This window comes from Somniosus microcephalus, chromosome 1 (genome assembly GCF_052327205.1).
Source record: "Somniosus microcephalus isolate GS21.2 chromosome 1, FLI_Smic_1.0, whole genome shotgun sequence".
NCBI classification, from domain to species: Eukaryota; Metazoa; Chordata; class Chondrichthyes; order Squaliformes; family Somniosidae; genus Somniosus; species Somniosus microcephalus.
Genome location: NC_140987.1, coordinates 202,353,441 through 202,380,390, shown reverse-complemented (window position 1 = coordinate 202,380,390; position 26,950 = coordinate 202,353,441). Strand labels below are relative to the sequence as shown.

Here is a 26,950-nt window from a genome sequence, read left to right as displayed (position 1 = left end):
GTCTACCTGTATTCTCTTCCACTCAAAATAGCTATCAGTGTAATCCTCATAACTAGTGAATTGCACATATTGAATCATTCCATAAACTTCTCGTAATGTTTGATTCACACACTATCCTTTTACTTCTGGGAACTTAGATATTGACATTTGATTTGCTTTGCTACTACCATATGAAAGAAGACGACAACTTCTGGGAACCCAGCTTTCAATCCAGCCCAAAACAGTGGGATTGAAGTCTCTCTCCTTTGTGAATTATGTTTTGGCAGTCTGAGTTTCTAATGATTGTGGACTTGCAATATAAAATAGCTCACAGTTCAATGCAAGTAGATAGTGAATTGGCAAACTCATTCGAACTATTAAGTTGGTTAGTATGGCAAGTGAAAATGCTTATGTAGTAGTTAGTGCACTTCTGAGGCAGGTTTAAGAGACACTGTTAGAACAGAGTGGAAAAGGCTTTACTGTGCAAAAACTACATGACTTGGAAAGGTTGATGCTGATAGAGGGAAACGTATTCTGTCCCCAGTAGTTGTATTCCTTCTTTTGAGAGACAAAAAAAATCACTATACATAGGATACAGAAATTGGCTGATTCATTGGGCTGTAGCTTAAGAATTAAATATTTTTATTTTTAATCTAGATAATGTACAAAAATACAAAATATTGCAAAATAAAACATTTGTTTCAAATATTCCAGTGCTCTAGATAAGTTTACTCATCCAAGTGTTGTTAAAATGCAGAAGTTGCCAGCCACTATTTCCTGTTTTTGTTGGTGTTTTAAATTTATTTATAGTTTATTAAAATTGTTTTCTTTTGTGTATATACCATAGAAGTTTATAGCACAGAAAGAGGCCATCTGATTTTTGTGCCAGTTCTTGCTAGAATAATACAAAACTAAATTACACGTTCTTTTTCAGTTTCCCTGTATCTTCCTCTGCTTCAAATATTTATCAATTTTCCCTTGAATGATGCCTCAACCACTGCTTGTGGCAAAGCATTCCATGCTTCAGCAATCCTGAGAAAACCAATTTCTCCTAACCTGTGATTAATATTGCAGTAAAACTGTGTCTCGTATTGAATGGCATTATTTAAGGTAATGTTTATTTTGATGCCAGTACGTTAACTGAAAGAAAGTCAGCCAAGAAGACAGGAATTTCCTTGGATTTGCTGGCAATCTACGTTGAACCCTAAAATAGTAAATGAATCAATTTAAAAGTTGTCAGTAAACATGCTTGCAAAACTGAGGTTTTTGTTACCTAACTTCGCTATCTGCTGATGAATGTGAAGTGTGTTCAGTGTTTTTCTTCATAAAAGTGCCTTATTTGTTTATTGTGTGCTTTTAATTATGTTTATAAAGAATATTTTACAGACACTGACCAAAATTTCCCAGACTTTCTTTTCATCTAAAATGTGACTTTTTGACAGACTAATTTTTAAGATTAAATGGGGACTAATAGAGAGCTGCCAAAATAAATACTGTTCCAGTATTCAAATACTGCATAAATGCAGAATACAGATGTGAAAGCTCACAAATGTTGTTTGAAGGCACTTGTTTTGAAAATTGATCCTTTTTAATAATTACATTTTTATGCTTTCCTAACATTTTCCATTAATACTTGGCAGGAAAGATGGTTAGCATTCTTTTGTTTAAAATTGTACTATTTGATTTACTACGTGGAGAAGAGAAATACTGCACTATGTCCTGTTGGGAAGTGCTGAGGAGGTACCAGGACTGTGTGGTTCATAGAATTATAACACAGAAATAGGCCATGTAGCCTAACCAGTCCATTTTAGTGTTTATCCTCCACATGACCAGCAGTCCTAATCCTATATGACAAGTCTATCGCTATATCCTGGTATTCCACTTTCCTTCAAAGCATCTATCCAACCTATTCTTAAATGTTGATATTGTCTCTTCTTCGTGTCATAATATATTCATAGAATGATGGAGCACAGAAGGAGGCCGTTTGGCCCATTGTGCCTCTTTGGTAGAGCTATCCAATTAGCCCCACTCCCCATCTCTTTCCCCATAGCCCTGCATACTATTTCCCTTCAAGTATTTATCCAATTCCCTTTTGAAAGTTACTACTGAATCTGCTTCCACCACCCTTCCAGGCAGTGCAATCCAGATCATAGCAACTTGCAGTGTGAAAAAATGTTTCCTCATGTCACCTCTGAATCTTATGCCAATCGCCTTAAATTTGTGTCCTAGATCATAAGAACATAAGAAATAGGAGCAGGAGTATGCCATTCGGCCCCTCGAGCCTGCCCCGCCATTCAATAAGATCATGGCTGATCTGATCTTGGCCTCAACGCCACTTTCCCGCTCGCTCCCCATAACCTTTGATTCCCCTGTAGCTCAAATATATGTCTCTCTCCGCCTTGAATATATTCAGTGACTCCGCCTCCACAGCTCTCTGGGGGAGAGCATTCCAAAGATTCACGACCCTCTGAGAGAAGAAATTCCTCCTCATCTCCGTTTTAAATGGGCGACCCCTTATCCTGAAACTGCCCCTAGTTCTAGATTCCCTCGAGGGGAAACATCCTCCCTGCATCTATCCTCAAGCCCCCTCAGAATCTTATGTTTCAATAAGATCACCTCTCATTCTTCTAAACGCCAATGAGTATAGGCTCAACTTGCTCAACCTTTCTTCATAAGACAACTCCTTCATCTCAGGAATTAACCTAGTGAACCTTCTTTGAACTGCCTCCTTAAATTAGGAGACCAAAATTGCACGCAGTACTCCAGGTGTGGTCTCACCAGTGCCCTGTAGAGTTGTAACAAGACTTCTCTACTTTTTTACTCCATCCGCCTTGCAATAAAGTCCAACATTCCATTTGCCTTCCTAATTGCTTGCTGTACCTGCATGCTAACTTTTTGTATTTCATGTACGAGGACCCCCAGATCCCTCTGCACCACAGCATTATGTAGTGTCTCCATTTAAATAAAAGTTTTATTTTTCCTACCAAAGTGGATAACCTCACATTTTCCCACATTATACTCCATCTGCCAAATTTTTGCCACTCACTTAACCTATCTATATCCCTTTGCAGACTCTTTGGACTGGATTTTACCAGCCCTGAAGAGGCAGGACTGCTGGGAAAATGACAGACACTGGGAGCGGGTACTCCTCTCCCAATCTGCCTCCGTGCCATCTTCCCGGGAGGCGGGTCTCCGAGTCGCACAGGGACCAGTCTCCTCAAGGCGGGAAGGGGATTAGAGCCAATTAACTGCGTGTTAACAGGTAGTTAACAGGCAGTTTTAAGGCTTTTCCCCATTTTACGCCTGCAATTGCGGGCTTCCCAACGTCTGCGAACTTCACCGGGGTCGGCGAGGCGAGCAGTGGGTCTGCGGGGGTGAGGGCTCAAAATTTCAGCTGTAGAGGTGAAGTGTGGGTACAAGTGTGGACAGGTAAGTATGAGAGGTGAGTGTAAAATTTTGGAAAAAGTTTCCTTACCTTTGCTTCTTTCTTGCAGGCTTCAACCTCTGAGGATCCGGAGGTGCCTCATCTCCACGGCAGAGATGACAGAATGGCTGCTGCATTCTCAGATGCAGCAGCCATCTGCTTTCTACTGTGGAGAGAGGTATTCGTGAGCCTTCTGTGCAAGGGGTCACCTTAGAACAGAGATTGTCAGTGGTTGACAGCTTCTCAAAGCTGTCAAACGCTGACAATTCGTCTGTCAAAAAAATTTCGACAGATGAAGTGTCATACGCTGACCGGCTTTCCCTGAATTGGCCGGTAATGCCAATTAAGGGAAAATAGTGTGGGTTGGTCAGACGTTGCTGGGAGCGGGATTGAAACCTGGAAACCAGAAGTCCCGCCTCCAGCACATCCCCATTGATAAAATCCAGCCCTTTGTGTCCTCCTCACAACTTGCTTTCCCACCTATCTTTGTATCATCAGCAAATTTGGCTACAGTACACACGGGGTCTTCATCCAAGTCATTAATATAGATTGTAAATAGTTGAGGCCCCAGCACTGATCCCTGTGACATCCCACTAGTTACAGTTTGCCAACCGGAAAATGACCTATTTATCCTGCCTCTTTGTTTTCTGTTAGTTAGCCAATCCTCTCTCCATGTTAAAATATTACCCCCAACCCCGTGAACGCTTATCTTGTGCAGTAACCATTTATGTGGCACCTTATCGAATGCCTTCTGGAAATCCAAATACACTACATCTACTGGTTCCCCTTTATCCACCCTGCTCGTTACATATCTCACCCTGCTCGTTACATCCTCAAAGAACTCTAGTATATTTGTCAAAAACGATTTCCCTTTTATAAAACCATGTTGACGCTGCTTGATTGTATTATGATTTTCTAAATGTCCTATTACTTCCTTAATAATGGATTCCAGCATTTTCCCAATGACAGATGTTAGGCTAACTAGCCTATAGTTTCCAGCTTTCTGTCTCCCTCCTTTCTTGAATAGGGGTGTTACATTTGCGGTTTTCCAATCCGCTGGGACCTCTCTAGAATCCAGAGAATTTTGGTAGATTACAACCAACCAACGCATCCACTATCTCTGCAGCCACTTCTTTTAAGAAATCACACAACACCAGGTTATAGTCCAACAGCTTTATTTGAAATCACGAGCTTTCGGAGCGCTGCTCCTTCGTCAGGTGAAGTGGAGAGATGCATAAAAACACAGCTTATATAGTCAGAGATTGTCAATATGCGCGATCTTCTTGGAGATCCTCTCCACTTTGAGCCGGCAGTTTGTGGTGTCGATAGTAGCCATGGTGTGGAGATGCATCTCTCCACTTCACCTGACGAAGGAGCAGCGCTCCGAAAGCTTGTGATTTCAAATAAAGCTGTTGGACTATAACCTGGTGTTGTGTGATTTCTTACATTTGTCCACCCCAGTCCAACACCGGCATCTCCACACCATGACTTCTTTTAAGACCCTAGGATGTAGGCCATCAGGTCCAGGGAACTGTCCGCCTTTAGTCCCATTAGTTTGCCTAGTACTTTTTCTCTAGTGATAGTCATTGTTTTAAGCTCCCTCCCTATAGCCCCTTGATTATCAATTATTATAGGGTTGCTTTTAGTGTCTTCTACCATGAAGACCGATACAAAATATTTGTTCAAAGTCTCTGCCATTTCCCTGTTTCCCATTATTAATTCCCCAGTCCCATCCTCTAAGGGACCAACGTTTACTTTAGCTACTCTCTTCCCTTTTATATACCTGTAGAAGCTCTTATTGTCTGTTTTTATATTTTTTGCTAGTTTACTTTCATAATCTATCTTCTCCCTCTTTATTTTTTTAGGCACCCTTTGCTGGTTTCTAAAAATTTCCCAATCCTCTGGCCTACCACTAATCTTCGCAACATTGTATGCCTTTGCTTTCAATTTGATACCATCTTTAACTTCCTTAGTTAGCCACGGATGGTTCATCCTTTTCTTTCTCACTGGAATAAACCTTTGCTCAGAGTTATAAAATACCTCCTTAAATGTCTGCCACTGCTTATCTACCGTCTTACCCTTTAATCTATTTTCCCAGTCTACTTTAGCCAACTCTGTCGTCTTACCTTTGTAATTGCCTTTATTTAAATTTAGGACACTAGTTTTACACCCAAGTTTCTCACCCTCAAACTGAATTTGAAATTCTATCATCACTCTTCCATAGAGGATCCTTTACTACGAGATCATTAATTAATCCTGTCTCATTACACATTACCGGATCTGAAATAGCCTTCTCCCTGGTTGGTTCCACAAAGTATTGTTCTAAGAAACCATCCCGAATACATTCTATGAACTCGTCCTCAAGGCTACCCTTGCCAATTTGATTTGTCCAATCTATATGAAGATTAAAATCACCCATGATTATTGCAGTACCTTTCTTACAAGCCCCTATTATTTCTTGATTTATACTCTGTCCTACAGTGTAGCTACTGTTAGGGCGCCTATGAACTACTACCACCAGTAACTTCTTTCCCTTACTGTGTCTTAACTCCACCCAAACTGATTCACATCCTGATCTTCTGAGCCAATATAATTTCTCGCCACTGCACTGATCTCATCCTTTATTAACAGAGCTACCCCACCTCCTTTTCCTTTCTGCCTATCATTCCGAAATGTCAAACTGAATATTCAGTTCCCAGCCTTGGTCACCTTGCAACCACGTCTCTGTAATGGCTATCAGATTATACCCATTGATTTCTATTTGGCCCGTCAACTTCATCTATCTTGTTACGAATGCTGCGTGCATTCAGATAAAGAGCTTTTCATTTTTTCTTTATACCATTTTTACCTACTCTGAAACTATTTGCTGGTGCACGCTTATGTTCGTACGCTCTGTCTCCTCCTGTCACACTCTGGTTATCATTACCCCTATCGCTACCCTGCACTTTGACTTTCTAATTCCCCTTGAACTCTCCTCCCCCCACCCCCCACCTTCTGGTTACCCTTCTGCCATTGGAAACAGTTTCTCCTTGTTTCCTCTAGCAAAACTGTTCATGTTTTTGAGCACCTTTATCAAATCTCCTCTTAACTGCTCTGCTGTAGAACAACCCCAACTTCTCCAGTCTCTCCACATAACTGAAGTCCCTCATCCCTGGTGCCATTCTAGTAAATCTCTGCTGTACCCTCTCCAAAGCCTTGACATCCTTAAGTGTGGTGCCCAGAATTGAACACAAAACTCCAGCTGGGACTTAACCAGTGTTTTATAAAGGCTTAGCATAACTTCCTTTAGTACTCTCTGCCACTATTATTAAAGCCAAGAATCCCATGGATGTTTTTAACAGTCTTCTCAACTTGTCCTGCCACCATCAAAGATTTGAGTACATACATCCCCAGGTGTCTCTGTTCTGCACCCCTTTAAAATCTCTAATGTTTCATCCTGGTGCCCACCCCACCTGCCAAATTAGTTTAAACCAACCGCCCAGCCCCCCCAGCATTAGCAAACCTTCTTGCAAGGACATTGGCCCCAGCTTGGAGGTGCAACCCGTCCATCTTGAACAGATCCCTTCTGCCTCAGAACTGGTCCCAATGCCCCAGGAATCTGAAACCCTCCCTCCTGCATCACTTCTCCAGCCATGCATTAATCTCTCTCATCCTATTATTCCTATATTCACCAGCGTGTTACCCTGGGAGTAATTCAGAGATACCTACCTTTTGAGTTCTTGCTTTTTAACTTCCTGCTTCTTCAATCACTAACTCTGGTAGTGCAGTGCACAGCTTCACTAGGGCAGTAGACAGGGCTCTAAACTAATGAAGGGGGGGGTGGGAGGATTCAGGAAAGAGTAAATTTAAAAGCAACGAGAGAAATGTCAAGGCTCTAGAGCAGAGTAGAGCTTTGGGTAAAAATAAGCAGAGTGGGTCAGGAAGGGACAGAGTAACAAAGGTAATAAGGCATCAGTGACTAAGGTGACATCAGGGAAAAATAGAAATAAGTCAAAGCTAAAGGCGCGAATGCATCTGAATGCGTGAAACATTCGCAACAAAATAGATGAATTAATAGCGCAGATAGTAATTAACTGGTTTGATCTAATAGCCATAATGGCAACGTGGCCAAGGTTGGGAACTAAATATTCCAGGATACTTAACTTTTAGAAGAGATAGCCAAAATGGAAAAGGAGGAGGGGTAGCCCTGATAAAGAATGGAATAAAGACAGTAGAGAGAAAGGATCTTAGCTCCGAAAATCAAGAAGTCAAATCCGTTTGGGTGGAGCTAAGAAACAGCAAGGGGCAGAAAACATTGGTGGGAGTTGTTTATAGGCCCCCAAATAGTAGTTGTAATGTAGGGCAGAGTATAAATCAGGAAATTAGAGGCGCATGTAGCAAGGGTAATACAGTAATCATGGGGGACTTTAATCTACATATAGACTGGGCAAACCAAATTTGCAGCAATAGTGTAGAGGACGAATTCATGGGATGTATGCAAGATAGTTTTCTAGATCAGTATGTTGAAGAACCAACTAGGTATCAGGCTATTTTAGATTTAGTGTTGTGCAATGAGAAAGGGTTAATTAATAACCTTGTAGTAAAGGGGCCTTTAGGGAAGAGTGACCATAATATGATAGAATTTTAGATTGTGTTTGAAAGTGACTTAGTTACATGCGAAACTAGGGTCTTAAATCTAAACAAAGCAAACTACATAGGTATGAGGGGCGAGTTGGCTAAGGTAGATTGGGAAACTGCATTAAAAGGTATGACTGTTGACAAGCAATGGTTAGCGTTTAAAGAATTAATACATAATTTACAACAAATATACATTCCTTTAAGGCACAAAAACCCCACAGGAAAAGTGGTCCAACCGTGGCTAACAAGAGAAGTTAAATTATTAGATTAAATTATTAAATTAAAAGTATTAGATCAAAGGAAGAGGCTTATAATGTTGCCAAAAAGAGTAGTAAACCTGAGGATTGGGAGGATTTTAGAATTCAGCAAAGGAGGACCAAGAAATTGATAAAGAAAGGGAAAATAGAATTGCATCTGATATACGGCACAGAAACAGGCCATACAGCCCAACCAGTCCATGTCGGCATTTATGCTCCACTCAAGCCTCCTCCCGTCTTTCCCTCATCTAAATCTATCAGTGTAACCCTCTATTCCCTTTTCCCTCATATGCTTGTCCAGCCTCCCCTTAAATGCATCTATGCTATTCGCTTCAACCACTCCCTGTGGTAGCGAGTTCCACATCCTCACCACTCTTTGGGTAAAGACGTTTCTTCTGAATTCCCTATTGAATTTCTTGGTGACTATCTTATATTGATGGCTCTAGTTATGCTCTTACCCACAATTGGAAACATTCTCTCTGTATCCACTCTAAAATTATGAAAATTTTTAATAAAGACCTCTATTAGGTCACCCCTCAGCCTTTTTTCAAGTGAAAAGAGATCCAGCCTGTTCATCCTTTCCTGATATGTATACCCTTGCATTTCTGGTATCATCCTTGTAAATCCTCTCTGCACCCTCTCCATTGCCTCTATATCCTTTTTATAATATGGCAACCAGAACTGTACACAGTACCCTAAGTGTGGTCCCTTTGTTCCTCTACCCCACCTCGACTCGCACCCTGCAAGTGATAAGTGACCTCCCTATTCTTCATGTAATACCTCACATTTATCTGTGCTGAACTTAATTTGCCAATTATATGCCCATTCTGCAAGTTTATTAATGTCCTGTAATTTGTTGCAGTCCTCCTCAGTATTAAATGTGCACAAATATTAAAAGTTGCAGTTTTCATAAGCATAGATTGGTAGAGGTTTCTTCTCGAGCAGAGATTAGTTGTGCTGCACTTTCATGGATTAATTTGTTTCCTGTAATTTTCCTTTTTATAGGTCAAACTGTTTTCAACTAGTAGTACAGCATTTTAGTGAAGACCATTACATCTTCTACTTTGCAGCAGAAACTTCAGAACAGGCACAGGTAAAATGCTGGAAGTTGCTAATTGATTATAACTTTGGGATGACTGTGTTAACCAAACGTACAATATGCTGTCTGCTCGTAGCAAAAGAAATCTGACAGACATATTTGAGTTACATAATGGCTATCTTGCAAAGCTCTTATTGTGGACAAACACGATGATGGGTGTTTTTGTTTTATGCCTATCAACAAGCTGTTGATGTTGAAAATAATTGATAGCTGGGCTTTTAAATAAAAGTTATAACAATGTTCCATTGTTCAAGAATTACATGAGTTAGGCTATTTTTGAAATGTAAGAGACAAACAATAATATAAAAGTCAATGTAAATGCACAAGAACAAAACAGCTCAATATGCAAGAAGGTGGCTTTATAAAAGTCAGTTTTGGAAATCCTGTTTAACCATATATATAGCAGTTGACAGAACCTTTTATGTACAAACCAACATCTAATACAAACCTTGGTAACAAGAAGTCGGTAAGAGAACAAATTGGTTGGAGGGAAGAAAAAAATAGGAGCTCAATCCCAAGAGCAAAGAAGATTGGCCTCTTACTATAAATGTATGGTTCTAAGAATGATCCGGCCAGAATAGAATGATGGGAATTTACAGCACTAAAGGAGGCCATTTGGACCATCTTGTATGTGCCGGCTCTAGAGCAATCCAAAACTAATCCTATTGCTCTGTGCTCTTCTGCCTGCCCCCATACCCCAGTATCTTCCATTGTTTCAAATGTTTATATAATCGTCCTTTAAACGAGGCAATGGAGACTCAACTTTTTTTTTATTCATTCATGGGATGTGGGCGTCTCTGGCAAGGCCAGCATTTATTGCCCATCCCTAATTGCTCTTGAGAAGGTGGTGGTAAGCCTCCTTCTTGAACCGCTGCAGTCTGGATACTTCTTTGCAGCAGTTTGGTACAACTGAGTGTCTTGCTAGGCCATTTCAGAAGGCAGTTAAGAGTCAACCCACATTGTTGTGGATCTGGTGTCACATATAAGCTAGACCAAGTAAGGGCAGTAGATTTCCTTCCCTAAAGAGACATAACTATTCCTTGTGGTAAAGCATTTCATGCTATAGCAACTCTGCATGAAGAAATCTCTCCTAACCCATCTCTGTATTCTCTTAGTGATCATTTTAAATTGATGATCACTCCTCACTAATTCCACACCCAGAAAAAATAGTCTTTCCTTCATCACCTAATCAAAATCCTTCATAATTAAAACAACTCTTTTATTAAGTGACCTCTTGGTCTTCTCTTCTTTAGTGGAAATAGTCCTAGTATCTCCAGTCTTTGGTCATAACTATATTTCTCATGCCTGGTATTATTCTGGTGGATCTCATTGTACACTTGATGGCTTTTAATATCCTTTCTATAATGGGGTGCTCAAAACTGTGTGTAGTACTCAAACTGTGGTCTTGTACATGACTATCATTACTACTTTGCAATGTACTATATAACCCTGTTTATATAAAAAAATACTATCGATCATGTTTTATTTACATTCACCTGCACGTTGAAGGAATTGTATTTGCATATACAAAGAGAGGCCTCTGTTCCTCCACACTCATAGGGGGAGAAATTGGGCGAGCAGCGCCACTTGTTAGCGCCTAAAGAGGCAGGCAGTGGCTGTAGCGCCACTGGCTGCGCCTCCCGCGATATTGAGTTGGGGCGATAATGGTGGCGTTAGCCTTTTGCGCTGCGCCGCCACCGATGACGTCATCGGTGTGCGCAGCGCCCCATTCGCGCCTCGTTCGCGATATTTGGTAGCGAACGCCGCAGTTGCGCCGTTCGCTACCCACGCCTGGTTCACGGGGCCTTACTGTGCCGGCAGCGGCACAAGTTAAGGTGGAGGTGCGGGGCGGCTGCCTTTTTCGGCGGCCGCCTGCCAGCACCTCCGTCCCCAGCCTAGGCCTGCAGTACCGCAGCATGCCGTGCCACAGCGTGTGGCGCTGCGGCACATTGCGCTGTGATATTCAGTTTCAGCGCCCTAAGAGGGACGCGGAGCGCCTCGAGCCTCGCCCCGTGTCCCTCGAGGGGCAATGAAACTGAATATCTGATGATCGCTGAAGCCTCGAACGCTGTGCTAAATCCTGCGCTCAGGCGACTTTTGCGCCACTTTGGCGCCCCAACCCAATTTCTAGGCCATAGTGTCTTTTCATTGAGTTTATACTCCCTTTTTTTTTTGTTTTTGCTCCCAAAATGCATTAACTCCCACTTCTCCACACTAAATAGCACCTGCCACCTGTAGCCCATTTCGCGAACCCATCAATGGCCTCCTGAAGTTCTTTATGGTTCTGCTTGCTATTTGTCAAACCTCTACTTTTGTCGTCAGCAAATTTCTATTTTGTGCTCCCTATGCCCAAGTCCAAATGATCTTTATGTATAAAGAACTAGAGTGGACCTAGTACGTAAACCACTTCCAACCCTTCTCCAATCGAAGCAACAACCATTAACCCTAATTGCCTTGTGCCATATGCCTGAATTTTTATAACATGTCTTCTCTGAGGCACCTTTATCAAATGCCATATACACTACATCTACTTCATTCTATTTATCAATGCAATCAGTCATACTCTCAAAATCATACCTTTCAGCCAATGCTCCAGACTCCTCCATCAGCATCCCTGGGTATGTCCTGTCCCATTTGCAGGACAGACTCGGAGGTGGCAGCATAGTGGTATATAGTCAGGGGGGAGTGGCCCTGCGTCCTCAACATTGACTCCGGACCCCATGAAGTCTCATGGCATCGAGTCAAACATGGGCAAGGAATTCTGCTCCTGCCAATTACCACCTACCGCCCTCCCTCAGCTGATAAATCAGTACTGCTCCATGTTGAACACCACTTGGAAGAAGCACTGAGGGTAGCAAGGGCACAGAATGTACTTTGGGTGGGAGACTTCAATGTCCATCACCAAGAGTGGCTCGCTAGCACCATTACTCACCGAACTGGCTGAATCCAGAAGGACATAGCTGCCAGACTGGGCCTGTGGCAGGTGGTGAGAGAACAAACACGAGGAAAAAACCTACTTGACCCAGTCTACCTGTTGCAGATGCATCTATCCATGACAATATTGGTAGGAGTGACCACCGCACACTCCTTATGGAGATGGAGACCGACTTCATACTGAGGACACTACCACTGTGCTAAATGAAATAGATTCAGAACAGATCTAGCAGCTCAAAACTCGGCATCCATGAGGCCTTGTGGGCCATCAGCAGCAGCAGAATTGTATACTACCACAATCTGCAACCTCATGGCCCGGCATATCCCTCACTCTACCAGTACCATCAAATCAGGGGACCAACCCTGGTTCAATGAGGAGTGTAGAAGCGCATTCCAGGAACAGCACCAGGCGTACCTAAAAATGAGATGCCAACCTGGTGAAACTGCAACTCCAGACTACATGCATGCTAAACAGCGGAAGCAGCATGGTATAGACAGGGCTAAGCGATCCCACAACCAACAGTCCTACTAAATCCAGTCGTGAATGGTGGTGGACAATTAAACAACTAATGGGCAGAGGAGGCTCCATGAACATCCCCATCCTCGATGGCAGATTTCAGCATGCGAGTGCAAAAGACAAGGCCAAAGCATTTGCAACCATCTTCAGCCAGAAGTGCCAAGTGGATGATCCATCTCGGCCTCCCCCTGAGCTCCCAACCATCACAGAAACCAGTCTTCAGCCAATTTGATTCACCCCATGTGATATCAAGATACGGCTGAGTGCACTGGATACAGCAAAGGCTATGAGCCCTGACAACATCCCTGCTGTAGTGCTGAAGAATTGAGCTCCCGAACTAGCTGTGCCTCTAGCCAAGCTGTTCCAGTACAGCTACAACACTGGCATCTACTCGACAATTGCACAGGTATGTCCTGTCCACAAAAAGCAGGACAAATCCAAATTAAGAGCCAGAGCCGTAATGCAAATCTTGCAATCTAAATTTAGAAAGAAAATTAGACTTCCAACTAGTACCACAACCACTGTACATTCAGTCACTGAATCTGGATCTTGGCCCGCCCAAGAAGCCTTGGACCTTGACTGCAAAGTTGGCCTCAAACTACTCCAGCCACCATTCTCATGTTCCATCTCTAACTGTCTTAAACTCACATGTGGGTGGATAAATAGATTTCTAGACACAAAAAGCATCAAGGGGTATGGGGAGAGAGCGGAATATGGTATTGAGATAGAGGATCAGTCATGATATTGAACGGCGGAGCAGGCTCGAAGGGCCTACTCCTGCTCCTATTTTTCTATGTTCTATGTTTCTATGTACACCACTCAAAATGTGCCACTCTGTGTAAATCTGTACGCACATTTTGCTAGTGCTTCAGGTTCGAGCTTCCCTCCCCCTGTCCAGCCATTTTTCATCTTTTCTTTCTACCTTTACTTTAACAGTCCCTGTTTTTTTAACACACTCCACTTTCTTTTGTACCTTACTGTATCGTGTCCCTGTCATGTCCCCAACCCACCCTACGGTGGTACTCCTACTGATCTCCTTTCCTCCTGTAATCCCAAGCTTGGGTCTCTCCTGGATGAGCATATAGCTCTCCTGTGCTTTGAAAAAGGAACATCTACTGCACTGAACTCATTATCAACTAGATGAAGAATAAAGTTAAAAATAATAGATATTTGGCTGAATTATACGTTGTAAAGGTTGAATAAAAGTTGATAATGAAGTTAGGAATGATTTTAGTAGTTTTTATCTAGATATTACCTGTATTTACTGTAAGTGCTTTTGCTTTTGTAGGACTGGATGAAGCGTCTGCAAGTATTTTGCAGTAACTTGAAGAAACCTCTGCCACCAACCTCTAACAAACGCCTTCGACAGGTAAAAGGAAGAAAATGTTTACATTGTTGCAATTTACACGGCACAAAAGGTCAATTTATAGTGCATGGGACTTTACAAATGGGTACAGTCTGGATCATATTTTGATTAGAATACAGTTGGCAAATAGTGAGATGTTCTAAAATGTCCTATTTAGATGCACAGCTAATAATTTTTTGCTTTAATTCTTGGATATGCAGACTGCAAATTCATACACAAATGAAAATGATTCACCTTATCTACTTAACAGAGCAACCTACCATAGAAACTGATGGGAAGTTTGTCCTTTTTATTAAAAAAAAATGTATATGCTTAAAAAATAGCAAATTCCGAGAGTGTATACGGGATGGTTTCCTGGGCCAATATGTTGAGGAACCAACTAGAGATCAGGCCATCTTAGACTGGGTATTATGTAATGAGAGAGGATTAATTAGCAATGTTGTTGTGCGAGGCCCCTTGGGGAGGAGCGATCATAATATGATAGAATTCTTCATTAAGATGGAGAGTGAAGTAGTTGACTCAGAGACTAGGGTCCTGAATTAAATAAAGGAAACTACGATGGTATGAGGCGCGAGTTGGCTAAGATGGATTGGGGAACGTTACTTAAAGGGTTGACGGTGGATAGGCAATGGCAAACATTTAAAGATACGCATGGATGAACTACAGAATTTGTTCATCCCTGTTTGGCATAAAAATAAAACAAAAAAGGTGACTCAACCGTGGCTAACAAGGGAAATTAGGGATAGCATAAGATCCAAGGAGAGGATATATAAATTGGTCAGAAAAAGCAGCAAACCTGAGGATTGGGAGCAGTTTAGGATTCAGCAAAGGAGGACAAAGGGATTAATTAAGAGGGGGAAAATAGAATATGAGAGTAAGCTTGTAGGTAACATAAAAACTGACTGGCAAAGCTTCTATAGATATGTGAAGAGAAAAAGATTGGTGAAGTCAAGCGTAGGTCCCTTGCAGTCAGAATCAGGGGAATTTATAATGGGGAACAAAGAAATGGCAGACCAATTAAATACATACTTTGGTTCTGTCTTCACAAAGGAGGACACAAATAACCTCCCAGAGATGTCAGGGAACATAGGATCTAATGAGAGGGAGGAATTGAATGAAATCAGTATTTGTAGGGAAATGGTGTTAGGGAAATTGATGGCATTGAAGGCCGATCAATCCCCAGGGCCTGATAATCTACATCCTAGGGTACTTAAGGAAGTGGCCCTAGAAATAGTAGATGTAATGCTGGTCATCTTCCAAAATTCTATAGACTCTGGAATGGTTCCCATGGATTGGAGGGTAGCTAATGTAACCCCACTATTTAAAAAAGGTGGTAGAGAGAAAACGAGGAATTATAGACCGGTAAGCCTGACATCGGTAGTGAGGAAAATGCTAGAGTCCATTATAAAAGATGTAATAGCAGAGCACTTGGAAAACAGTGACAGGATCAGACAAAGTCAACATGGATTTACAAAAGGTAAATCATGCTTGACTAATCTACTGGAATTTTTTGAGGATGCAACTGGTAGAATAGATAAGGGAGAACCAGTGGATGTGGTGTATTTGGACTTTCAGAAGGCTTTCAAGAAGGTCCTGCATAAGAGATTGGCGTGCAAAGTTAAAGCACATGGGATTGGGGGTAAGGTACTGACTTGGATAGAGAACTGGTTGGCAGACAGGAAGCAAACAGTTGGAATAAATGGGTCTTTTTCCAAGTGGCAGGCAGTGACTAGTGGGGTACCGCAGGGATCGGTGCTAGGACCCCAGCTATTCACAATATATATTAATGATCTAGACAAGGGAACTAGATGTAATATCTCCAAGTTTGCAGACGACACAAAGCTGGGTGGGCGTGTGTGCTGTGAGGAGGATGCCGAGAAACTCCAGTATGATTTGGACAGGTTGGGTGATTGGCAGATGCATGGCAGATGCAGTATAATGTGGATAAATGCGAGGTTATCCACTTTGGTGGCAAAAACAGGAAGACAGATTATTATCTGAACGGCAATAGATTGGGAAAAGGAGAAGTGCAACGAGACCTGGGTATCCTTGTGCACCAGTCGCTGAAGGTAAGCATGCAGGTGCAGCAGGCGGTTAAGAAGGCAAATGGTATGCTGGCCTTCGTAGCGAGAGGGTTTGAGTACAGGAACAAGGATGTCTTGCTGCAGTTGTACAGGTCCTTGGTGAGACCACACCTTGAGTATTGTGTGCAGTTTTGGCTACCTTATCTGAGGAAGGATGTTCTTGCCATGGAGGGAGTGCAGCGAAGATTCACCAGACTGATACCTGGGATGGCAGGAATGACGTATGAGGAGAGATTGGGTCGATTGGGCTTATCGCTGGAGTTTAGAAGAATGAGAGGGGATCTCATTGAAACTTATAAAATTCTAACAGAACTAGACAGACTAGATGCAGGAAGGATGTTCCCGATGGCGGGGGAGTCCAGAACCAGCGGTCACAGTCTAAGGTTAAGGGGTAAGCCATTTAGGACTGAGATGAGGAGGAATTTCTTCACCCAGAGAGTGGTGAACCTGTGGAATTCTCTGCCACAGAAGGCAGTTGAGGCCAACTTATTAAATATATTCAGGAAGGAGTTAGGTATATTTCTTGAGGCTAAAGGGATCAAGGGATATGGGGAAAAAGCAGGGACAGGGTACTGAATTTGGATGATCAACCATGATCTCATTAAATGGCGGAACAGGCTCGAGGGGCCGAATGGCCTACTCCTGCTCCTATCTTCTATGTTTCTATAACATAGTTGTCAAGTTTTAGGTCTCAAAGACTTATTTGAGCTCTGATTATTTGTGAGACTGTGATGGCCCCTGTGGTATTTAGCATTGCTGCTGGAGGTAGTAGACTCTGTTTCCTTGTTTGACCCACTGTGATACGGAGGTGTTTGCTGCCAGGGACTATTGATAATATTGTTGTTGGCATAGATGCTTTATCCAGTGCTGCATGCCCATTGATGTATGCTTTCTGATGTTCTGCACCTCGCAGGCTCACCTGAGTAAGTGAAGTATATCGTGATTAAATTGCATGGTAGAAATCAGACATACGTGATTGCTAAACGGACACACTTACTAATAGATTTTCAATGGCATACTCGTGAGTTTGAGAGTACATTGTTTTATAACAATAGAAATGGTTGTGTAATGCACAATGCATTATGAGTGCAGCTGATTTGCAGTGACTGAATAAGTCGAGTTCCATTTTACTGCACGGTTCTGTGGATCAAGATTGTCCCAATTATTCATGAAATCAAGTGGCCTTGATTAATACAAGTTCCTTCGCCTGTGCACACAAATGTAACTTGTGACTTTTTAAAGCCAAGGGGGTATGTCGTGAGATGTGCACAGCAAGTTGTATAATTTAGAGGTTAGATATGTGGAGTGTAGGAGTAGTGGGGAGAGAGGCAATATTGAATTTAGTAGCTGATGTGGAGGTGCTGGGCTTTGATAGCATTGAGGGTGGTTTGGGATAATACATCAGGGGAGTAACTTGGCTTTGGTAGCATTTGAGGGTCGATTGAATAGACACATAATTTACAGCACAGGTGGAGGCTTTTTGATGGAGCAATCGAAAACTAATCCCACTGCCCAGCACATTCCTCCTTGAATCTTTCTCAGCCAGTAGTTGTTGCTTCAAATATTTATCCGATTTTCCCTCAAAATATGCGATAATCTCTTCCTCAACCACTCCCTGTGGCAAAAAAATTCCAACAACCCTCTCCTAAACGCTTTCCTCATTCTCTTATTGACCGTTTTAATTTGATGACCCTTTGGGGCCGATTTTCCCGCAGGTGCAGGGAATTGTCGGGTTCCCCGAATGTCTGTCTGGTTCCGACGCGAATCTAAATGGGTCTGCCACATCGATGCAATTTTCCCTCAATTGGCCAATTCATTTCCAGTGTGTGGGAACCCTTGCTAATTGACTATTTCCAGTCAGAAAGCCCCACAGTATGATGTCATCATTCGTGGTGCTTTCAAGGTCCACAGCAAGCACTGCATGCTCTGAAGGCTTCCAAACGAACCATACAGGATGGCAGAGGAGCCTGCAGCAGCTGTGGTCAGTGCCAGATCCCGAGCTGCCTCCAAATTCGACGAGGCTTCACTGCAGGTATTATTGGATGGGGTTAGGGCCCACAGGGAGGTCCTCTTCCCTAGGTCAGGGAGGAAGAGGCCTCCCACTGAGACCAAGGCTGCATGGATGCAGGTGTCAGCTGATGTCAACTCGCTGGGAGTCACCAGAAGAACCTTGGCATTACATCTCGAGCTCCTTCCTTTACTCCCCCACAGTACCATCCAGAGCCCCCGTCCCCACTGTGGAGGAGGAAGAGGCTGTGCAGCCAGACTCCTCAGAGGAAGCTCCAACCTCTGAGGGCGCAGCGTCAGCAGAAGTAAGTGCACCCAGCACCAGCGCAGACGCTCACACCTCGGGGGGACCTTCGGGACATAGTAGTGTTGTCACTTGGTGTTTCACAGCTCACAAGTGAGCATCAGCAGATTGCGGAGACAGGGACAGCAGTGGAGAGTCCTCGTCGGAGGGCGCAGGACTCTGCCAGCTCAGCTCAGCTCAGCTACATGTCGACCCTCTGCCTCTGGGTCCATCCGCAAGAGAAGAGGTGATGGATCTCCATGCACAGATGCAGGAGTCTCTGGCAGGTTTTGTCTCCAGGGTCGCTGCGAGTGTGGAGCGAATGGAGGAGTCCATAGCGAAGATGAGCTGAGCCTTTGCGTAGTCATTGGCGCATGAACGCATCACCATGCAAAGGTTGGCACCCTCCATGGAGGAGATAAGTCGCCAGGGTATGGAAAACATGGTGAGTGTTCATTATAAAATGACATCTCTTGAGGAGCGATGGGCATCTATTGAACAGAGAAACCAGACCTTCATGGAAGTCCTTCTGAGTAGGACTGCCAGTGCAGATATGGGTCCCCATGGCCCCCTGATGCGCAGCAAGGTGCTCTCAAGCCACATCCAAGCGCTGGCCCCTTCTAGCCTGTGCAGCTTCAGGTGAGTGAGCAGCAGCCTGGCGCTCCTGCTGCTGATGCTGCTGTTCCTGGTTCTGCTGCTGACGCCTCTGCTGCTGAAGATCCTCTAATGGCATGAAGGGAAAGGAAAAAAGGCCTCCCATACTTCTGGTAGATGCTTCCGTTGAGGAAGCGCTGAGTGAGGGTGCCGAGCGGTGCTTCCCAGGAGCTCATACTGGAGAAGTGTGTGAGGCTCCAACCTTCCACAGCTGTGCCTAAGCCTTGAACAAGTTGCCCCAAGCCTGAAACAACAAGGCCCTGCAACCTACAAATACTATCTGATTAAATCTCTTCTTTCCTGATTGACCTGCAGCTGAAAGTAAGCGAGTCGATATTGTTCACGCCAGGTTTCATCAGCGGTGTTTCCACCAGGCGTGTTTAGCGTGGGAAAAGGCTGAAAATAGCAAGGGCCCCTTAAAATGGCATTATAGATGCCAATTATTGGTGATTAGGGTGCCTAAAGACCAGTCCCACCTGCTGCGGGCGGGACTGATTTGGGTCGCATTGAAACGCCGGGGTGAAAGTAGGACGGGGCGGGGAATCAGGCGGGCGGGGGGTCACGACCCCCTATTTTTCCGATTTCTCTCCCCCCCCCCCCCCCCCCCCACACGCTTGAAACCCCGCCTGACGGCTCCAGGACATTCAAGGCCTTTGTCTCCCCATTCTTAACCCTTCACAGTTTAAAAAACTTTGTTAAATCTCCTTTTAGTCTTCACTGCTCCGGTGGAAATGTTCCAAAAGCTCAAGTTTCTCCACATAATTGTAGTTTCCCATTCCTGGCATCATCTTGTTTAGTTTAGTCATGATGCTCTGGCCATCAGAAGTGGGGGGCAGGCTTGATGGACCAGCTGGTCTTTTCCTACCCGTCAATTTTGTACATTCGTAAGATGTTTGGGTATCGAAAGTTGCCGTAGGTCAGCAAGGACAGAGGTGATTGGTGAAAGGGAGGGTACAGGATAGAATGTGGATTTTTGCATGAGAGGTTTGTGGATGTTGGGCAGGAAAGCATTGGAATAGTTGAGTCTGGAGGCGACAAAGGCATGAGTGAGATTTTCAGGAGCAGTTGGGCTAAGGCAGGGTAGAGAAGGGCGATGCTGGAGGTGGAAGTAGGTGGCTTTTGTGACGAAGCAGACATGGCTTTGGAAGCTCCGCTCGAGGTCAAATGAGACACCAAGGTTACGACCGTTCTAGTTCAACCTGAGAGGGTGGCCAGGAAGGGGGATGGAATCGCTGCTGAGAAAGCAGAGTTTGAGGTGGGGCCGAAGATGATAACTTCAGTCTTCCCAATGTTTAACTGGAGGAAGTTGTAATTCATCCAAGACTGAAACACAAGGGAAGGAAGAAACGGGAGAAATGCAGCCAGAATATGAGAGTGTATATGGGGTGAAATTCCATCCGCCAAAAAGGGTAAAATTCCTGGGGGGAGAAGTTCGGTACCTTAGCGCCTGGCCAGGGCGCTGAGGCAAAGGTGAATCCAGCGCCGCATGCCAAATTCGGCTCCCCCCCACCCCCCCCCCCCCGTAGCGCCGGGGATTTCAGCGGCAGGCAGATCGCGACGTCAGTGAGTGTGCCAAATTGATTAGCGCCTCCTGCCTTAGTGCCTGGTCCCGACAGCAACCGGGAGAGGAGGCGGCAAGCAAGCGGATGATGGTTCCAGGGGCATTATTTAAAGGGATCATTAGTAATGAGTCACAGCTGTCAGGTTAGTGCTGTTTCACTGCTTCCTTGTCAGTTTGAGATAGTTCAAGAGTTAAATTCAGTCATTCAAAGGTTGTTTAGTCTCCAGAGTGTTGCGGCTTCTAAAAGTTAGTTACATTTATTCTCTCAAAATATCAAACTACTGCACTTCCTTACATTAGTGGGGACCGTACTGGCAATCGACCAGGATCTACTGCAGAAGAAGCGCAGGCAGCAAGAAAGAGGAGGAGGGCCATCAGGGCTCTCAACAGGAGGCCTTACCCTCCGAGAGTCTTCCAATAGCAATTTCCTACCTTCAATTAAGCGAGGAGCTGTGTATTAGAAGGCTCCGCTTCAGCAAGGAGGTGGTCACAGAACTCTGCCGCCTCCTGCAACCAGACCTCGAGCCTCAGATCAGGATGAGGACGGCTCTCTCAGTGGCAATCAAGGTCACTGTCACCCTCAATTTCTTCACCAGCGGATCCTTTCAGCCTGCAACAGGAGATATAGGTAACCCACAGCAATGTGGTTGACTCTTGACTGCCCTCTGAAATGGCCTAGCAAGTCACTCAGTTGTAACTAACTGCTACGAAACATAATAAGAATGAAACCGGACGGACCACCCGGCATCGACCTCGGCACACCCAGCCCAGTCGACCCTGCAAAGTCCTCCTCACCAACATCTGGGGACTTGTGCCAAAATTGGAAGAGCTGTCCCACAGACTAGTCAAGCAACAGCCTGACATAGCCATACCCACAGAATCGTACCTTTCAGCCAAAGTCCCAAACTCCTCCATCACCATCCCTGGGTATGTCCTGTCCCATTGGCAGGACAGACCCACCAGAGATGGTGGCACAGTGGTATCCAGTCGGGAAGGAGTGGCCCTGAGAGTCTTCAACATTGACTCCGGACCCCATGAAGTCTCATGGCTTCAGGTCAAGCATGGGCAAGAAAAGCTCCTGCTGATTACCACCTATCGTCTTTCTCTCCCCCCCCCCCCCCGGCACTCAGCTGATGAATCAGTACTCCTCCATGTTGAACATCACTTGTAAGAAGCACTGAGAGTAGCAAGGGCACAGAATATACTCTGGGTGGGGGACTTCAATGTCCATCACCAAGAGTGGCTCAGTAGCACCACTACTGACCGAGCTGGCCAAGTATTGAAGGACATAACTGCCAGTCTGGGCCTGCGACAGGTGGTGAGAGAACCAATACGATGGAAAAATCTATTTGACTTCTTCCTCGCCAATCTACCTCTCGCAGATGCATCTGTCCATGACAGTATTGGCAGCAGTGACCACCGCACAGTCATTGTGGAGACGAAGTCCCGTCTTCACACTGAGGACACCCTCCATCGTGTTGTGTGGCACTACCACCGTGTTAAACAGATCAACGGAGGATGCAATCACTACTGCTCTACACTCGGCACTGAATCACCTAGATGGTAAGGAGACCTACATCAGAATGTTGTTTATAGACTACAGCTCAGCATTCAACACTACCGTCCCCAATAAGCTGGCCACCAAACTCCAAACTCTTGGCCTGAACACTTCCCTCTGCAACTGGACCCTGGACTTCCTAACAAACAGACCCCAGTCTGTCAAATTAGGCAACCACACCTCCCCACCCCCCCCCCGACCCTGAACACGGGGGCCCCACAAGGATGTGTGCTGAGCCCCCTCCTCTACTCCCTCTTCACCCACGACTGTGTGGCTGTTAATGGTTCCAACACCATCATCAAGTTTGCAGATGACACCACAGTAGTAGGCCAGATCACCAACAATGATGAGTCAGCCTACAGGGAGGAGGTCCAGCATCTCGTGAAGTGGTGCGCCGACAACAACCTGGCCCTTAACACCAAGAAAACAAAGGAAATAATCGTGGACTTCAGGAAGTCCAAAGGCGGAAGTCACACCCCCATCCAAATCAATGGGGCGGAGGTGGAAAGGGTGGCCAGCTTTAAGTTCCTCGGAGTCCACATCACGGAAGACCTCTCCTGGTCCCTCAACACCTCCTCTGGTGAAGAAGGCCCAGCAGCGCCTATATTTCTTGAGGAGGCTGAAGGGATGTAATCTGTCACCCCCGATCCTCTCTAACTTCTACCGCTGCACTATAGAGAGCATCCTGACAAACTGTATCACGGTATGGTACGGCGGCTGTAGCTCCCATGACCGGAAAGCCCTGCAGCGGGTAGTCAAAACTGCCCAACGCATTACCGGCACCCGGCTACCGACCATAGAACATATATATCAGAAACGCTGCCTACGGAGGGCACGGACCATCATCAAAGACCCTACCCACCCCAGCCACAGTCTGTTCGCCCTCCTACCATCTGGAAGACGCTACAGATGCATTCGCACCCGTACGACCAGATTTAGGAACAGCTTCTTTCCCAGGGCTGTCATCCTACTGAACTCTGCAAATAAACACTAAAGCCTGCACATCTGCCGATGCACTTTATTCACTTTATTATGGTCATATTTATGCTAATATATATGTACAAATGTATGTTGAAATGTTTAAGTGTCCTAATCCAAATTGTACACTCTCGGGAGCTGCAAGCCTACATTTCGTTGTACTGCACTTGTGCACTAACAATGACAATAAAAGTTGATTTGATTTGATTTGAAATGGGATAGATTCAGAACAGATCTAGCAGCTCAAAACTGGGCATCCATGAGGTGCTGTGGGCCATCAGCAGCAGCAGAATTGTATTCTACCACAATCTGTAACCTCATGGCCTGGCATATCCCTCACTCTACCATTACCACCAAGCCAGGGGACCAACCCTGGTTCAATAAGGAGTGTAGCAGAGCATGCCAGGAGCAGCACCAGGTGTACCTAAAAATGAGGTGCCAACCTGGGGAAGCTGCAACACAGGACTACATGCATGCTAAAGAGTGGAAGCAGCATGCTAGATAGGACTAAGCAATCCCACAATCAACGGTTCAGATCAAAGCTCTGCAGTCCAGCCACATCCAGTTGTGAATGGTGGTGGACCATTAAACCACTAACGGGAGGAGGAGGCTCCATGAATATCCCCATCCTCGATGGTGGAGCCCAGCACGTGAGTGCAAAAGACAAGGCTGAAACGTTTACAACCATCTTCAGCCAGAAGTGCCGAGTGGATGATCCATATCGGCCTACTCCTGAGGTCCCCACCATCACAGAAGCCAGCCTTCAGCCAATTCGATTCACTCCACGTGATATCAAGAAATGGCTGAGCGCACTGGATACAGCAAAGGCTATGGGCCCTGACAACATCCTGGCTATCGTGCTGAAGACTTGTGCAACAGAACTAGCCACACCTCTAGCCAAGCTGTTCAGTACAGCTACAACACTGGCATCTATCCGACAATGTGGAAAACTGCCCAGGCATGTCCTGTCCACAAAAAGCAGGACAAATCCACTGTGGCCAATTACCGCCCCATCAGTCTACTCTCAATCATCAGCAAAGTGATGGAAGGTGTCATCGACAGTGCTATCAAGCGGCACTTACTCACCAAATACCTGCTCACTGGTGCCCAGTTTGGGTTCTGGCAAGACCACTCGGCTCCCGACTTCATTACAGCCTTGGTTCAAACATGGACAGAGGAGATGAATTCCAGAGGTGAGGTGAGAGTGACTGCCCTCGACATCAAGGCAGCATTTGACCGAGCGTGGCATCAAGGAGCCCTAGTAAAACTGAAGTCAATGGGAATCGGGGAAAAATGCTCCACTGGCTGGAGACATACCTAGCACAAAGGAAGATGGTTGTGGTGGTTGAAGGTCAATCATCACAGCCCCAGGACATCGCAGCAGGAGTTCCTCAAGGCAGTGTCCTAGGCCCAACCATCTTCAGCTGCTTCATCAATAACCTTCCCTCCAACATAAGGTCAGAAATGGGGATGTTTGCTGATGACTGCACGGTGTTCAGCGCCATTCACAACTCCTCAGATAATGAAGCAGTCCATGCCCGCATGCAGCAAGACCTGGACGACGCTTGGGCTGATAAGTGGCAGGTAACATTCGCGCCTCAGAAGTGCCAGGCAATGACTTATCTCCAAACGAGAGTCTAACCACCTCCCCTTGACTTTCAACGGCATTACCATCGCCGAATCTCCACCATCAACATCCTGGGGGGGTCACCATTGAGCAGAAACTTAACTGGACCAGCCACACACATTCTGTGGCAACAAGATCAGGCCAGAGGCTAGGTATTTTGCAGTGAGTGTCTCGCCTCCTGACTCCCCAAAGCCTTTCCACCATCTACAAGGCACAAGTAAGGAGCGTGATGGAATACGCTCCACTTGCCTGGATGAGTGCAGCTCCAACAACACTCAAGAAGCTCGACACCATCCAGGACAAAGCAACCCGCTTGATTGGCACCCCATCCACCACCTTAAACATTCACTCCCTCCAGCACCGGCTGCAGTGTGTACCATCTACAAGATGCGCTGCAGCAACTCATCAAGGCTTCTTCGGCAGCACCTCCCAAACCTGTGACCTCTTACACCTAGAAGGACAAGGGCAGCAGGTGCATGGGAACACCACTACCTCCAAGTTCCCCTCCAAGTCACACGCCATCCTGCCTTAGATGTATATCGCCGATCCTTCATCGTTGCTGGGTCAAAATCCTTGAACTCCCTACCTAACAGCACTGTGGGAGTACCTTCACCACACGGACTGCAGTGGTTCAAGAAGGTGGCTCACCATCACCTTCTCAAGGGCAACTAGGGATGGGCCATAAATGCTGACCTTGCCAGTGACGCCCACATCCCAAAAACGAATTTTAAAAAGTTCGCCGTCCATCGCTGCATCTGGGAGGTCACAGAGACTACATTTCCTTCCCCATCACCAGAGCAAAGCAGGACGAGCGTGCATGTGGCTTTGCCAGAATAGCGGGATTCCCCATGGTGCAGGATGCCATTGACTGCACCCACGTGGCTTTGCGGGTACCGCATAACAATCCTGAGATCTTCCGTAACCGCAAAGGCTACCACTCACTTAATGTCCAGTTGGTGTGCGACCACAGTCGGTGAATCCTGTTATCCTGGCAGCAGCCACGATGCCTTCATCCTGCGCCAGACCGGTGTTCCAGCGGTCTTCCAGCCATCACGTCAAGCTCAGAGACAAGGGGGTATCCGCTCTTCACCTGGCTCATGACTCCCCTCTGCAACCCCAACACTCATATAATGAGAGCCATGCTGCCACCAGGAACATCATTGATCAGACCATTGGGGTTCCGCTGCCTTGACCACTCGGGAGGAGCCCTCTAGTACTCGCCAGAGCGGGTGTCTCATTTCGTTGTGGTGTGCTGCATGCTCCACAATCTGGCCATCATGAGGCCTCATCCCTTGCCAGCAGGGATTGCAAAACCACCTCAGGAGGAGGAGGAGGAGAACAGGAGTGATGGAGGATGCAGCCACTCAATCGACCTTCCGGAAGGGCAGTCCATGACCACCTCATCAGACTGCAGGTCTAGTAAATTCAACCCCAGATCCCCATTGCTCACCACATCCCCATCACTCCATCTCTGCCACAGGCCATATCACAGCACACAGCTGAAATGAGAGACAGTACAAAATTATCCAAGTGAATTAATAAATTTATCAATAATCAGTGAACACATCTTTACAACAACAATATTTACTATTCACCCTTGTGCCTCTCGTTACTGTGCCTTTGCCTACTTTAATGCTCCTTCGAAGTGTTGACCCAGTGGCTGCAGCAGGGCTGGTGGAAGGCTGCTGAGTGTCCGTGCAGGAGACTTCAGATGGCCTTACAGGACGCCCTCGACCAGCTCTGGGCCTGGAAGGCCTGGCTGTATAATGCACCACCTCAGCATAGGCGGCAGCAGTCTGGGCTGGCTGGATGATGGGCAGCGACAAGGGCAATGGCGGAGTGGCAGCGGTAGGGGTAGGAATGCTGTCATCGTGAGAGAGGACAGCAGGTTCCTGCTCCACTGACCCACTGCCACTCCCCCGGGGCAGGACCTTGGCATCCCTAGCAATCTGTTGCAGCACAGATTGCTGGCCTGCTGCGACACCGTGAAAGCCCCGGCTGACGG

The 26,950-nt window shown here is 45.6% G+C and overlaps 1 protein-coding gene across 2 annotated transcripts in view; it reads left to right on the top strand.

Moving 5' to 3' along the window:
* LOC147124553 (ras GTPase-activating protein 1-like) overlaps window positions 1-26,950 on the top strand; it is a 212,293-nt gene that overhangs the window by 120,367 nt on the left and 64,976 nt on the right. For both annotated transcript variants that reach the window (XM_085989292.1, XM_085989284.1), the window contains exons 12-13: window positions 9,283-9,370; window positions 14,116-14,196. In XM_085989292.1, coding sequence (XP_085845418.1) covers window positions 9,283-9,370; window positions 14,116-14,196 — 169 coding nt within the window. The remainder of the gene's footprint in view (window positions 1-9,282; window positions 9,371-14,115; window positions 14,197-26,950) is intronic.